The sequence below is a fragment of the Protopterus annectens genome, chromosome 9.part0 (assembly GCF_019279795.1).
Source record: "Protopterus annectens isolate FY-2018-M chromosome 9.part0, PAN1.0, whole genome shotgun sequence".
NCBI classification, from domain to species: domain Eukaryota; kingdom Metazoa; phylum Chordata; order Ceratodontiformes; family Protopteridae; genus Protopterus; species Protopterus annectens.
In genome coordinates this window covers 1722341749-1722358101 of record NC_056743.1, presented here as the reverse complement: position 1 = coordinate 1722358101, position 16353 = coordinate 1722341749, and the positions used below count along the sequence as shown (strand labels likewise).

The 16353-nt window shown below is 42.8% G+C and overlaps 1 protein-coding gene across 1 annotated transcript in view; it reads left to right on the top strand.

Annotated features, from left to right (window-relative positions):
* The window catches only part of LOC122810768 (adhesion G protein-coupled receptor E3-like), an 804089-nt gene that overhangs the window by 565956 nt on the left and 221780 nt on the right, over nt 1–16353 (top strand). Inside the window, exon 9 of the mRNA XM_044082329.1 lies at nt 15036–15271. Coding sequence (XP_043938264.1) covers nt 15036–15271 — 236 coding nt within the window. The remainder of the gene's footprint in view (nt 1–15035; nt 15272–16353) is intronic.

Here is a 16353-nt window from a genome sequence, read left to right as displayed (position 1 = left end):
AGGGAGTCACGTCTGATGCAAGAGGTCAGTTCCCCCCGAGAGGCAGGGGGGGGCAACAACAGACGCTATCCTAGAGGCAGAGGAGGTCCGCAGAATCAGGGTAACAGAGAGTCTCTCTCTGACAAACCCTTCCAGCATCCCTGAGAAGCTGCCCGACTGTCCACCTTTGGAGGCAGTCAGGGGAAGGTTATCGCTGTATCCAGAAGCCTGGCTTTCTCTCACACAAGACAAATGGGTACAGTCGATTATATCCGAGGGTTACAAAATTCCCTTTATCCACACCCCAATTCGGCCAAAAGGGCCCCTCCCAGATGTTCCACCCAGTCTAAGGGAACAAGCAGTACTAGAAGTTTCAAAACTGCTAACAAAAAGAGCCATCCAGCCAGTCCCAGCAGACCAACTAGGATCCGGAATCTACTCCAAGTTCTTTTTGGTACCAAAAAAGACAGGGGACTGGAGGCCAATATTGGATCTCAGCAGACTAAACAAGTCTGTGAAAAGAACAAAGTTCCAGATGGTCATGCTACAGTCCATTCTACCCTTTCTGGGTCAGGACAATTGGATGTGCTCAGTGGACCTTCAGGATGCGTACTATCACATCAAGATGTACAGGCACTCCAGAAGGTTTCTCCGCTTCCGGCTGGGGGGCAGTCACTACCAGTTCAGAGCCCTGCCCTTTGGTCTCACTCCAGCCCCCTGAGTGTTCACCAAATGCATAGCAGTGGTTACGACTCACCTGAGACGTCAAGAATTCCAGGTGTTTCCGCATTTAGACGACTGGCTCCTTACTGCCACCACCAGGCATCAGCTTCTTCTTGCCAGAGATTACACCATTCAAACTTGCAAAGGGCTAGGTATCTCCATAAATTTTGAAAAGTCTGCCTTGTCGCCTTGTCAGTCTATTACCTTCATAGGCGCCACCTTGGACACCATACAGCTCTCAGCAAAATTAACCGAGCAAAGAGTTTTAGATATTCGAAATCATGTTCATATCCTCCTTCTGACCAAAAGAATCCAGGCCAGGTTTGTTCTAAAAGTGTTAGGTCTCATGGCAGTAGCCATCATGCTACTTCCCCTTGCTCGCTTTCACATGCAGCTCCTTCAGTGGATGCTCTTCTCCCAGTGGTCCTTCCAACAACTTCCTTTGACACACAAGATCATAATAACACTTTCTTGCAAGAACCATCTGTCTTGGTGGATGGTCTCCCCTCAAGTCCTGCAGGGCAGACCATTTGTTCCTTCCCCTCCGGTCACCACTGTCACAATGGATGCCTCCCTGATCGGGTGGGGGGGGGCATTTTCAAGGCAGGACAGTCCAGGGCACATGGCAACCTTTCGAATGCCACCTGCACATAAATGTCCTGGAGATGAGAGCAGTGCTTTTAGCATTGCAAGCCCTCCAAGACTCTCTTCCCTTAGGGACTATTGCAATTCAGACAGACAATGTGTCCGTAGAGTGGTATATCAACAACAGGGCGGAACCAAGTTCTATCCCCTGTGTCGAGAGGCACTCAGACTTTGGCAATGGGCGATCTCTTCTCAGCAGTTTCTGACAGCAATGCATATCCCCGGGAAGTCCAACATCATAGCGGACAAGTTGAGCAGAGCGATTCTCATGCCACACGAGTGGTCTTTCAAGCAATCAGTAACGGAGGAGATTTTTCAGAAGTGGGGTCTTCCTTGCTGTGATCTTTTTGCAACACCTCAGAACAGCAAGTGCCTCGACTTCTTCACCCTCTTTCCCCTTCCAGGCCATCCCCCCAGAGATGCTCTAGTCCACGATTGTTCTCGGGGACTTCTATACGCTTTTTCCCCCCTTTCCATTAATCACTCAGTTGATTCAGAAAGCTACCACCTTGAGAGTCAGGTTGATCCTCATTGCCCCTTATTGGCCTCAACAGATATGGTTCCCGTTCCTACATCATTACCTTTTGGAACATCCTTGGCATCTGGACCCAGTGCCAGATCTTTTGGCCCACCAGTCAGGGCGGCTGCACCAATCCCTCCAATCTCTCAACCTCACAGCTTGATTGCTCCACTTCCAACCTTAGCCAGGCTTCCCCTGATTTCCAATTCTGTCCGTGATATTATTGTAGCTTCCCTTAAGTCCTCTACCAGAAGGATTTATTCTAGTAAATGGAAGCGTTTTTCCTTCTGGGCAAGCGCTAGGAATATAGATCCCTTCACTGCTCCTATACAGTCAGTCCTAGATTTCCTAGCGGAAATTTTTCATTCAGGCTCTTCATCCTCCACTGTAAAGGTTCAGTTAGCGGCCATTTCAAATTTTCACATAGGCCTATTGGATTCGAGCATCATGTCCCACAAGCTGTGTAAAGCCTTCCTTAAGACTATCTTTTTACTCAAACCTCCAATCAAAGAACCCCCACCACAGTGGGATTTAAACTTGATTTTAACATCCTTGATTCTTCCTCCCTTTGAACCTGCGGCTTCCTGTTCCTTGAAGTTACTCTCTTGGAAAACTCTCTTCCTAGTTGCCATAACTTCTGCTAGAAGAGTATCAGAACTCCATGCCCTTTGCATTCATCCTCCTTATCTAGTTTTCCACAAAGACAGGGTTTCTCTCAGAACTAACCTGTTTTTTTTTGCCTAAGGTGGCTTCTCAGGCAAATTTAAATCAATCTATCGATCTTCCAGTTTTCTTCCCTAATTATTCTAACAGGGCAGAGCAAAAACTGCATTATCTGGACGTTCATCGTCAGCTCCGTTACTATCTGGACAGAACTAAACAAATTAGGAAATCTGATCAGCTTTTTCTGTCCTATGCGGAAGGTAAAAAGGGCCTTCCGGTATTCAAAGTAACCTTGTCTAGATGGCTGTCCTCTGTGATTGCCTGATCTATCAACTCAGAGGTAAAGAATTACCTTCTAAGCCAAGAGCTCATTCAACCAGAGCTTTAGCTACATCAACAGCCTTTCAAGCTAGATTGCCAATAGATACTATTTGTGCAGTAGCCACATGGGCCTCTCCTCATACCTTTATTACACACTACAAATTAGACATGGCCTCCAGAAACAGGGCAAATTTTGGTTCCACCGTTCTCAAGAGCCTGTTCCAATGAGCCACCCGGGATGAAGGAGCTATGGACGCGGTCCCATCCAGCAAGAATGAAGGCGAGATTGACAACTTAACATTGAGAAGTAATGTACCTACCATAACGTTCCATGTTATTTGTCTTCTTCTCGCCTTCTTTCTTGCGTCCCACCCACCATCCCCCTAGCCTGGATAGACCGAAAGGAATTTCCCCTTCTTATCAGGGTCTTCACCCTCCATAATTTGAAGCATAAACTGGTTATCCTTGGGTAACTTTAGCTTCAGGAAGTGGCACATGGGAGTTTTTCCCCCTTTCCTTCTCTCCTTTGGGTTGGGAGGATAAAATTGCGATGTTCTCAGCTACCAAACGAGATATGGGTAGTTAGCGCCTAGCATCATGGGATATAGGGTTGCCTCGAGCTGGTAAATTTAGCTCTCGAGCTTTAGTATAGGCTGAGTCGGAGCCGAGGATCGGCTCCGAACCCACCCAGCAAGAAAGAAGGCGAGAAGAAGACAACTAACATGGAACATTATGGTAGGTACATAACTTCTCATTTTTGATTAATTGCATAGTTTAATTGGAAATGTGATTTTATTGGCTGTGATTCATTTAAATATTGCAATGGTGGTTTGATTTTCATTGTCTGATGAAGCGGCAGTGTTAGCCATGAAAGCGCTTACATAATAAAATTCTTTATGTTTTTATTTTGCCTTGGGTTGCTTTACCAAAGATAAACAAAAGTTTAAACACTGTTCATCTGAAGACATGGTGATTATTATAAAAGATTACTTTTTTACCTATGCCAGACAATTATTACAGGCTGTTAATCTTGGTGCTCAGAGACCCTTACATGAGAAAAATGTCAGTAAATACATTATTGAGCAAAATTTGTCAGAGGATTCTGGCATAGACAGGTAATTGCAGACAGCACCACTGTTCTGTGGTACATAAACAAGTGGGGTGGTAGCATTATCTTACTCTCTGTTTAGGCTGGCTATGATAGCTTGGGAGTTAGCTCTTCAGCATTCCTTAATTCTCCAAGCACCTTACACACTGTCAGAACAAAACATAGTGGCAGACAATCTGAGCCTGTCCAGGACAGTCTCTCATAAATGGATATTGTATGAGGGTGTCTTCCAGAAATTGATATAGTTATGGGCAGCAGCTGATGTAGATCTATTTTCCTCCTTCTAAAACTGAACAAATTCTGCTCCAGGGATCCTTGCATGCAAGGGTGGAGAGCAGATGTATTTTCTTTTCTGCGGTCAGGGATGTTCCTTTATGCCTTTCCACACTTTCCACTAGTATCCATGGTATTTCTGGAGATTTAGAAGAGAAGGCCCCTCAAAGATTATTGTGGTGACTTCTTTTTGGCTCAGACAACATTGGCTCTCCCCTCTTATGGAATTGGTCAAAGGCAATTACCACAAGCTTCCACACAGACTGGACCTATTCACACAAGACAGGGGGAGTTTGACATTCCTCATTCTCAAACATCTTTGACTATCTGCAAGGATGATTTCATTCTAATTCCTTTTAGGCGTTTATTTCATGATGTGCAGCAGGTACAAAAGAAGGCAAGAAAGTCTGCTTCCGGAAAATTCAATACTGGCAAGTGGAAAATATTTTCTAGTTGGTGATTAAAAAAAAAACGAGGTCCCATCAGGGAATATGTATCATCTGTGGTGGCATGTTTGTGTGAATTACTATCCTCTACCATTTCTTATTCCAATATCAAGGTACATATTGTGACCATTTCAGCATGCCTGTCCATGGATCCTCCTCTTTCTTCTCTAGTTTTAGTGAAACAGTTTCTCAATGGAGTTTTACACCTGAGACCTTCTCGTAAAAGGGCGACTCCTTTTTGGGAACTTTGTGCTGGAAAATTATCTATGTCTCCATTTGAACTTGCTCATCCAGAAGATTTCATAGGTTCATAGGTTGATACTAGGCTATCTGCCCTAGGGCATTTATAAGCCTAGCCAGAGTGTGTTTGGCTTTCGCCACCCTTTTAGATTAGTTGACTGTGCCTCTGTATAGTAGGTCACAGAAGATAACCCTTTTGAGGTTAGTTTACTGTGCCTCTGTCTAGTAGGGACACAGAAGAGATCCCAGGGGGTAAACCTACGATCTCCCATCCACTCGTCAAGATTTCTCTTGAAGAGGGTCATTAAGGGACTCTGCCTAAAATGGATTGGGATTTTGTTCCAGAGTGAGGGGAGCCTCTGAGATATGAATCTGTCCCTCCAGCATGTCCTATTTATTTATGTGCTGAGGTTTAAGTCCCTGGAGCGTGTAGCTCTAAGGGATTTGGATTTCCTGAAGTGGAGCATGTCCATTAATTCTGGGTTGGACATGGCTTTATACGTCAGGCACAGATCGCCTCTGAGTAGGCGGTAAGCAACTGAGTAGAGCTGGAGTTTCTTTAGCCTAACTGCGTAGGCCATCTGTTTGAGTCCCTTGATCCTCTTGGTGAGGTACTTTTGGGGTCTTTCCAGTTGCTGCAGGTGTCGGGTAAGGTACATCCCAAATGGGGCATTGTATTCAATTATGGGCCTGATGAGTGATGAGTAGAGGGGCACAATGACCTCTCTTGATCTAGATGTGAACCCTTTTGTGATAAGGTGGGCTATATAGAAGGTCTTTATAACCACTTTGGCAACGTGATTGTCAAAGGAGAGATTGCTATCTACTTGGGTCCCCAAATTCCTAATTACTTCTTCCGTACGTAATGGATTACCACCTATGTGGTAATTTGTGGGCACTTTGTTTTTCCCAAAGGGGATGACTATGCACTTTTTGGCACTTAGCTTTAGGCCATGGCTCTGGCACCAGTTATCCATCTCTGTGAGACCCTTTTGGAGGATGCTTGTGTCAGTCGGTGAGTCGATTATGGCACCCAGTTTGCAATCATCTGCGAATTTGGTCAGCCATAGTCCTCCCATATTAGCCTGTACCTCAAAGAAATATATACTAAACAAGAGAGATCCCAGGACTGAGCCTTGTGGGATGCCACTTGTAACTGGTTTAGAGTCCGACATGGCACCTGCAATTCTGGCCATGTGAGTTCTATCCCTGAGCCAGTTTGCAACCCATCTTGTGACATAGGGGTTGATATTTATGCTGGTGAGCTTATTTATGATGCCCGAGTGGGGTATTGTGTCGAAGGCTTTTGCGAGGTCCACGTAGGCTGTGTGGACTACCTTCCCTTCATCTATGGCCTTGGTGACTGTTTCAAAGAAGTCGACCAGGTTCAAGAGGCAAGATCTGCCCTTAACAAAGCCGAATTGGGTAGGATCCAGTGTCTGGAGGTTCCCAATGTCTTTGTTTATGAGTTTCATGATGATACGCTCCATAGTTTTGCATACCAGGCTAGTCAGGCTTATAGGGCGATAGTTTCCGGGGTCCGTTGTGACACCACCTTTGTGGAGTGGGACCACTGTTGCTGTACGCCATTCCTTGGGTACATATCCTGTAGTAAGGCTGAGATTGAACAGTGACTTTATGTGAGGGTTCAGTTCTTCTTGAAGTTCATGTAAGACGCAGCCTGGGACGCCGTCCGGTCCCATTGATGCTGTGTTTTTTGCTTGGGAGAGGGCAGCTCTCACCTGTGCATCTGTGATGTTAGGGAGGCTACACTCTGTTGGGACAGACATTTGCTCTTTTGGGGGGAAGGGGGGGTGAAGCTTGCACTGAACCTGACTGCCAGGATGTTGGCAATGTCTGTGGGTGGTTCAGTGTATTTTTTGTCATTTTGAACTAACTCAGAGCATATCTGGGAGTTGCCACCCAGGTTCCTGACATAACTAAAGAAGGCCTTGTGATTATCTTTAGCATCTTGTGCAATTTTTCTTTTGAAGCTGGCCTTAGATGATTTTGTGAGGGATCGTAGTTTCTTGCTAGTACTGATCAAAGATGCCTTCCCTTTTTGGGATTTTGCTCTATCATGTAGTAGCTTCCTCCTTCTGTTGTATAGCTTATTTATGGCTGGGGTCCACTAGACAGGTCTCCTGCCTTTGGAGGAATGAGTCTTGGTTTTATTTGGGATAGCACGATCCATGCATTCCTGTAGATGTCCATAGAAAGCGTTTGTAAAGGATTCTGCGGTTTGGGACGTATTTTCCACTGGCCCGGGGGCTTTGAAGGATTCCACCTCGGTTTTGAGAAGTGTGAAGTTTGCTTTTGAGAAGTTCTTCACCGTGGTTTCCTTGGCTGGGGGTGTGGATGGGATATGGATGTCCAGTGAGATTAATTTATGGTCAGATCTTACCAATGAAGGGTATACCTCTGGTATGGAACACAGAGTCCCCATGTTGGTGATGATCAGGTCCAATATGTTTTCCCCTCTTGTGGGAGTGGTGACCAGTTGTTCCATAGCATTTGAGTTTATAAATTCTAGGAACCGTTGGGCGAGGGTGTTGGGGCTTGAGTAGTGCTCCCAGTCTATGTTTGGGTAGTTGAAGTCACCCAATATAATGGTGTTTGGAGAGACCTTCATATTCTCCAGTGTTCTCAGGAAAGCCGTCTGGGGTTCCTGAGTTTGGGAGGGTGGTCTGTAGCAGGCTACAAACTGAAAGGCAGTTTTGCCCACTGTTAGTTGCACATGGATGGTCTCCGATGTTTCATGCAGTGCCACTAACCGGAAGGTGTGGGTATCTTTGATGAATATGGATGCTCCCCCTCCTTTTGTCATTCGGTCCGAGTTTTGGGGCCGAAAAGCATGGTATGAGGTATAACCTGGTAGTGCTGGGGTGCTCTTGGGAGCCTTGAACCAGGTTTCTGTTACTGCACAGATATCGATATTCTCCATACTGAGGAGAGCCTCAATTGCGTGCATCTTGAGTTTTAGACTTCTGGCGTTGAGCAGCATTACCCTTAGTTTCTTTTTCTTTGTGTTGTCTATGGAGGTGGGTTTGTCTTTTGAGCCTTGCCCAACAAAGGCACTATGGGGGTGGCAGGAACCTTAGCCAGTATTCGAAAGCCCAGGGGTGACAGGTGCAAGCCGTCCCTAGCGAAGCAACGTGGCTTCTCGAGCATGTCATCCCAGGCTGACAGACACTGGATCCCCTTTGAATGACACCAATACTTTAGCCAATTGTTAAAATTGATCATTTTGTCTTTATACTGTGGCATCATTCTTGGTGAAGGTAAGATGCTACTCAAGGTCAGGGTCATACCGGTTTGTTATATGGAAAACCGTTCCTCTCATTATTCTGACATCTGCAAGAAGAGTATCTAAGTTGCAAGCTCTCATGGTGGCTGAGCCCTACCTGTTTTTTTTTTCAAGGGATAGGGTCTCACTAAAAAAAATAAATAAATAAATAAATAAAAAAAACATTCTTGCCCAAAGTGGTTTCAGATCAGTGTTTACTTTAAATCAAGCAATCAGTCTCTTGGACTTCTATCAAGATCCTTATAACCAGGGAGGAAAAAATATGTAATTTGGATGTGTAGAGGTAACTCAGGTACTATCATGACAGTACTAAGTCCTTTAGAAAAGCAAACCAGCTATTTAGTTCTTAAGATGGGTTAAATACAGGATAACCTACATCAGTATTAGACTATTTCAAGATAGTTGTCCTCAGCTTTGCTTTTTGTTACAGCCAACATTGTAAACAAGTTCCAGACAGTATCAAGGCACATTCCACTAGAGCTTTGGCTTCTAAGATGGCATAAAAATATTTCAACATCAGTGGTAAACAATTGCTGATGGAACCACAGTTGTTTAAGGGACTCTAGAAGACTAATACATGGTCCTCTGTACATAGTCCTGGATCTATATTTTTATTTATTTTACATTTGTTGACTGGGATAATCCGATTGGATGCATGTCCATTTTCAGCAGAGGCCTGGGGTGAAAAGCTCCATGGAATAACAAATCATCATAACATGTCACATATTACAAAAAACTAATATATTATTTACAGAGATTATATGAGCAGACAATACAAATTACATATAGAATATTTTCAGTAATTAGAAGAGCACACATAACAAATCATCAGTGGTATTCAGTGAGAGAATCAGATAAAATTACATAGTAGGCTACCTAGCAGATTTACACATTCCAGAGGCAGGTTAACCAGGCTTGATACAGTGACATAGCCAGTTTGTTCCCAGGTGGTGTTTGATCCTATCCATCCTCATCCCAGATTGGAGGAGCATGTTAATCAACCCATATAGCTTAAAGGTTACTGCAGCAGTGAGAATGATGAACTTAGTATAGTTGTATAAGCTGTACTTACCCATAACAGTAGATGTAGGTGCACTGACCCCCCTTCTTGTGTATATAGTTACTGGCTGAGATACAAACTGTTTTTGATAGTGTTATATCTTTTTGAATTTCAGGATGAGTGTGCTCCCTCTTTCCTTATGGGCAAGAAATTCCTGAAGAAAGCTTCACTCTGCTGATTTTCCTCCACAGGGCTGATCAATCACCAGTCAGAGTGAATCAGAGGAAATAACAGCGTCTGGTCCCATTGATGCTGTGTTTTTTGCTTTGGAGAGGGCGTTTCTTACCTGAGCATCTGAGATGTCAGGGAGGTAGCACTCTGCTGGGATAGATATTTGCCCTTTTGGTGGCTGAACCTGTCAGCTAGGATGTTGGCAATGTCTGTGGGTTTGGTGTATTTTTTGTCATTTTGGACTAATTCTGAGCATATCTGGGAATTCCCACCCAGGTTCCTAACATAACTAAAGAAAGCCTTGTGATTATCCTTAGTGTCCTGTGCAATTTTTCTCTCGAAGCTGGCCTTAGACGATTTTATGAGTGCCCGTAGTTTTTTGCTAACACTGATCAGAGATGCCTTCCCTTTTTGGGATTTTGCTCTATCATGTAGTAGCTTCCTCCTTCTATTGTATAGTTTGTTTATGGCTGGGGTCCACCAGACAGGACTTCTGCCTTTGGAGGATTGGGTCTTGGTTTTATTTGGGATTGCATGATCCATACATTCCTGAAGGTGTTCATAGAATGCGTTTATAAAGGATTCTACGGTCTGGGCCGTATTTTCCACAGGCCCGGGGGCTTTGAAGGATTCCACCTCAGTTTTGAGGAGTGTGAAATTTGCTTTAGAGAAGTTTTTACTGTGGTTTTCTGGGCAGGGGGTGGGGTCGGGATGTGAATATCCAGTGGGATTAGTTTATGGTCTGATCTTACCAGTGAGGGATACACTTCTGGTCTGGAGCATAGAGTCCCCATGTTGGTGATGATCAGGTCCAGTATGTTTGGCCCTCTTGTGGGAGTGGTAACAAGTTGTTCCATAGCATTTGAGTTTATAAATTCTAGGAACCTTTGAGCTAGGGTGTTGGAGCTAGAGTAATGCTCCCAGTCTATGTTTGGGTAGTTGAAGTCTGCAACATTATATAAAGAAACTGGCAAACATCACTTTTTTTTCTTTTTACAGTGAGATGTTGCTTTTATCCACATAATTACAAAAGTAAGGGCCATACCAAAAGTAAGAGTAGCTATCTTTTACCTTACACACCCTTTGTTGTGACGACTTCTAGTCATCAATGAAAGTGCAGAATTGCCAACTTTTATACCTAACAAAAGCATGTGGGAGGGGGATCTATAATTATTTTAAAGACTATAGCTTTGAACACTCAGCAACATCCTGGATTGATTCAATATAAGCACAGCACACCTATGTTACACTACCATGAAAGAGCCCTGTTGTGTGTCACTGCAAAGCACAGATCATAAATGTAGCCACAAAAGCATATCAGTGGCATGCTGATCAGGAAGATACCTCAATTAAAATGAAACAGTATCAGCACATGACTTCTGATAGCACAATGCTCATGACGGATACGTGCGATGTAAAGTAAAAGAGAGTATAAAGTGCTCTTAGCACAGCTGATGGCAAATGTCATAGCACTGTGATCACTAAATACTGCCTGCAAATAGTAACATGTACTGCAGCATAGAACAGCAAAGGAGGCACTTCATACAGCAATGTTGGTGACCATACATATGTAGCCACCCTGTTTATCCAATGAATGTGGAGACAAAGTGTTACACAGGAAAGAAGGAAAAGAAAGGCAGTAAAATGAGAAACACACACAAGGAGAACTAATAAGGAAATGCAGGGTGGGGGAAGTGAGGTTCATTTTGGGGAGGCAGTTAGACTTTATTTGCATTCCAGGGTGCACACTTATCCCTATGTACCTTTTTCACACTTAGCCCAGGAGCAGTGTCTGGTTAAATGACTTGCTAATGAGTCGCACAGTTAGTCAATGGAGGCTGAGGGAATCAAACCCTGCACTTCTGCAGCACAGGAAATGGCTTGTTAACAAGCTCCTTAATTCTCCAAACCAGCTGCCAGACAGAGTTCTCTGTCATATGAAGATAAAAGGGTGTGTGGTAAAGATGTGAATGGAGAAGCTGGAAAAGGAAAGAGGACTGGGAAAGGTAGATGGTGGAGACGGACAAATGTAATATACAAACTGCTGTTATGTACATATAAAAGGTGGGGGTGGATAAGGGATGTGCACAGACATGCAGAGGTCAGACACATGGTGATGGGGAGGACTGGACAATGACTGAGGTATGGGTAGTGAAACAGTAGAAAGGGGACAGGGAAGGTAGTACATAGGATGTTGGCATGGCTGACTACTAGGACAACACATCCCGGTATTATGGTACTTGGTAGTTGATACTGTGAGTTAGTTCTCCTGTCAGGGGCAAATGCCACTCAAGTGAATTGTTCTTCACTCTGGAAGATGTTGCAGATGAACAGGACAGACATCTAGGCTCTAATATACTTCAGCACCCACCACATACTATGGTTGTTGCCATGACAGCAAAGATGATGCCACCTGACTGCCATTTAGACATAGTCATCACACCCCACCTGAAATGCAGCTTCAGTGGGCATCACCAACATCCCCTCCCCTGGAGCATCACAGACAACATCACTGTTGTGCTGACATCAGCCTTGTATTGTATATCCCTTTACTACCCTTTGCTGCTGAAACCTATGAATGCATGGCAAACATGCAGAGTATGGGCTTACTGTGCATATTTGCCATGCATTCATAGGTTGCAGCAACAAAGGGCAGTAAAGGAATATGCAGCACAGGGTTGATGTCAGTTCAGCAGCTGCAGTTGACAGTGATGCCAATATGCATGCATCACAGTCTGATGACACAGTGACACTCTCTGTGATGTTCTAAGGAATGGGATCACCCACATCCTCAGGAACAAAAAGGCCCTTGGAATGTACATGTTGAGCTCGCAACTTCACCTATACCTAGTGAAACTTCAGTGGCTGAGAGCGCTATATGGACTCCCCTTGTGTCTGCTCCAACACCAGGCTCAGACATAAATATTGCTTCTGAAGAGGACATGTCCACCACTGGTCTGCCACAAAAGGGTATTGGATGCTGACAAATCTCTCATACTTCCCCTGATATGTGTGCAGCTCTTGGAATCAGTCAGCAGATTGCAGGTCTGCTACTCAGACAATGTCAAATTATATAAATTTCTCTTTAGAGATGGCAAATGTGGTGCCTAACATTTATTAGGATATATAGCAGCTCTTTTGTGTAGATATGAGACAGTTGTTCTGCTGAGGTCATTGGTGGCACATGCCACTTTTACTGCCACGTTCTTGAAAAATATTGCAGGTGGTGCTGAGTGTGCCTCCTGTGGCAGTGTAGTATGTGGACAGTGGGAGATCCAATCACATGGTGCCCCATGTGAACTCATTACAGCCTAGTGATCCTTCCATGTCATTCTGCAGTTACAGCCTATTAATGCTTCTTGGCATTTAATACAGCCTGTGCATATTTGCATTTATAATTTTAAAACCACGTTACATAAAATCTATTGAAAGATTTCATCTTAAAGCTTACATGATGGCCAACACATCTGCACTGACATTTAACCTCTGCCGAGTGCTGCTTAAAAGACATTTGTTATTGTTCATATACTATTTATTTATATTTTCATGCTTTTCATTTTTTTAATTCCTCAAAAACAAGGTAGCACAGACTGTTCTGCTTAACCTCATATGCAGGCTCACAGATGGATGAACAAAAATGGTAGCAACAGTTTATGTGTACCTTTAGTAGTTTCTGAGATACTGTAAGATCTTTACAAAATATTACAAAGTTAATATTTACTGTGTTTATCACGACTTACAAAATCCAATTTAAGACCTAGAATCTAAAGAACACTACCACTGTAAAATTTTGTTTGTTTTGAACAGTTTGCCAGTTGCATTCCCTGATGTCTACAGAGAAATATGATCATTTGTTTGAAGCGTGAGGCTACAACGTAATTTTGTCAAGAAATGATAGGATGCTCAGGATACAATAATTGAGAGTTAAGAGTACTGACCCCTAGGGCTCTATTGGAATGAATGAGGTAAAAGCCTTTGCACAGCACAGACTCACTATCAGTTTCAGGTGATGTTATAAGGTGTGGCATCCCTTGTCATGGACTGTGACAGCTGTTCGACTCTAGTATGAGGACACCCCAAACTTGAACGCTGTAGTGTTGACTCTCTCTTCTGCTGTCCCTGGAAACCAAATACATTCATATACATGTTGAAGTTTTATATCAAAGTACAGATTAAGTACTTATGAGGGGAGGACTGTGATGTACCTAACATGTCTGAAGTAGATTATATATTTGGAATGGTTAAGCGTTGCACATACCTTGGTATCCTCAGGAATTGACATACCACACATCCCTCTTGTTTCTGCATGTGGATGACAAAGGATCCCTTATGATATCACATGCATTCTTAAGTATCTACAGTCTGCTGGGTAGTGATGTCATGGCATAGTAGGTGTTGTCTTGGTGTTGTCTTGGTGATAACGGACAACACTGGACTGAGTTTAACTCACCTCTAAGAATACACTCAGTCCAGTGTTCTTTGTTATTGCACTGTTTGTACCTTTCCAGTTAAAGCAGATGTCTTAACATGGTGCATTACCAGAAGTGTCACTGGTGGCATTTACTAATATATGGACTGCAGCTCTGAGTGTGACTATTGCAGGAACTCTGGCAATATTGGCACACAATATAGATGCCCATGGTCGCACAGCATTGCCATTATATATAACTCTGAATAAAGCCACCACCTTGTCTACAAACATGTACAGGAGCTTCTTCATTTGCATCAACTTATGTGCTCACTTGCATGCTGTACATATCATGTAGGATTAAGCTTTGTGCTGTACTATGCATGATTACTTTCAGTAAAGTTTTGGGCAGCACCTTTCACTACCTCACTTTGTATTTGAGCCCTTGCTCTCTGACCATTTTGTATTGAAAAAAATATAAATGGAGCACAATTTAGTATAATTCATTTAGAATGTTAACCTGGAATTGTTTTCATAGACTATCCAAGGAGCCATTGGCATGCAATATTATCAGTGAAACTAAATGGAGAAGAAAAACTAATTTAGGATGTCAAGGGTTGTGCTGTATTACAGAGGTACAAACTTCTTCTGGAAGGAGGACAAAGAGAGTGAAAAACAAAATCACATCAGTAAAGTAGTCAGAATGGTCTCTAATCCAAACGTTGACCACTTTGGGGTGTAAGAAATTGTAATAAGTAATAGAGTGATTTCCATGCATTAAAAGTGCACATAATACCAGGCTGTGTTGAAAAATACATATTTGTTTTGCATTTTATTGGATGGGTTTTCCTTTAAATGGCTTGATCAGAAAGGCTCATTTTGAAGACCTGGCAATTGAGAGGCTCAAACACAGAACAACAGAATGTAGAATTTTAATAGCTCATAACCTCATCTCTCTGTACAAAATTGCCAGACATCATATACTAACACTGCAAACTGAGGGTTACTACCTGCTATTTTTATTTATAGATGTCATTGTTTTCTGTTTCACAAACTGTCACTGTTGAATGGTCATTTATGAATATAATATTTTTTGCGTCAAACGTATTGAACTGTAGTCACTGTTGGCAGTTCATTTGGAATAATAATCACTGATGTTATTCTTTTTCAGATATTGTGCAAAGTTACTGCAGCTTTCCTGCACTACTTCCTCTTAGCCTGTTTCTGTTGGATGTGCATTGGTGCACTTCAGCTCCAGCTTATGGTACAAAACCTTATGGTACTTAAAGCCTTTCAAAGACATTCTATCCAAAGGCGGTACATATATCCTGTAGGTTATGGAGTACCTGCTGTAATTGTAATAGTTGCAGCAGCTGTTTTCCCTCGTGGATATGGAACAACAAAAATGTAAGTGGACCTGAAATTCATTATAATGTTTCTTGCATACTTAAAATAGAGTTATGGATGAGAAATGCTTCTCCCATGAATGACTGATGCAAAGTCCTTTGCAGAGAAATTGCCTAATCACATCTGATGAGGGCATAATCCCCTACATCCCATGCACAATATCAATGAGAATTTTTGGAGGCAGGAAGCCCCCCCCCCCACTGTCCCATGTTGGGGCAAGTCATCTACATCTTGAAATGACATATATAGTAATTACACAGACCTTCAACACTGAGGAAAGGCACAACACTCAAAACAATGCTATTTCTATGTCAGAAAGTGCAGCTTTCTGAGCCTTCATAAAAGGTGATCAGAGCCAGTTCTTTTCAGGCTGCTAGAAGCTGGTCAAGTGATATTGGTCACCTGTAGAGAAACTGCAGAGAAGTTATGTATTACTGGAAAATGACTCATTTAACTTCTAAGGTGGAAGACAGAAACATGATCCTTTGTGACACACGTTTTCAGCTGCAAATCTTAAAAACTGACTATTATATACAAAGTAAGGGGAAAGCTTGAAACAAGTGTTTTACAGGGGTCACTGACACTCCGACAGGCAAGCCCACTAACCCCAGCCTTATTGATATGAACTCTGTGATTGCATAACATTGGGGAAGGGGGAAACTCACTCAAACAGCACATGGCAATCACTTGTTTTCCTCTAACAAGAGCAAACAAGCAGTTTCTGAGATCTAATGCATCAAGGATGCACAACATAGCCAAAGCTGGGAGGAATCATGTTATTTTTAAAAGCATTTTTATAGATTTCACTTCCTAACATATAATCACCACTAACAGTACAGTAACACTGGGGAAATATACATATAAATGGCTGACTAATCCAGTTTTAAACTATCATCTTGCATCTGGACCATTTACTCATAAAATTTCCCCCGCAGTTTTAACAGCAAGTACACAGTAAACATTTCTATTTGACTATGTTCATTCATAAATTGAATAATTTGCAGAGGTTCCTCTGATTCTCTTTAGCAATTAATTATATTATAGGTTCATATGAAAATAAACACTTACAAAATATTTAGTTA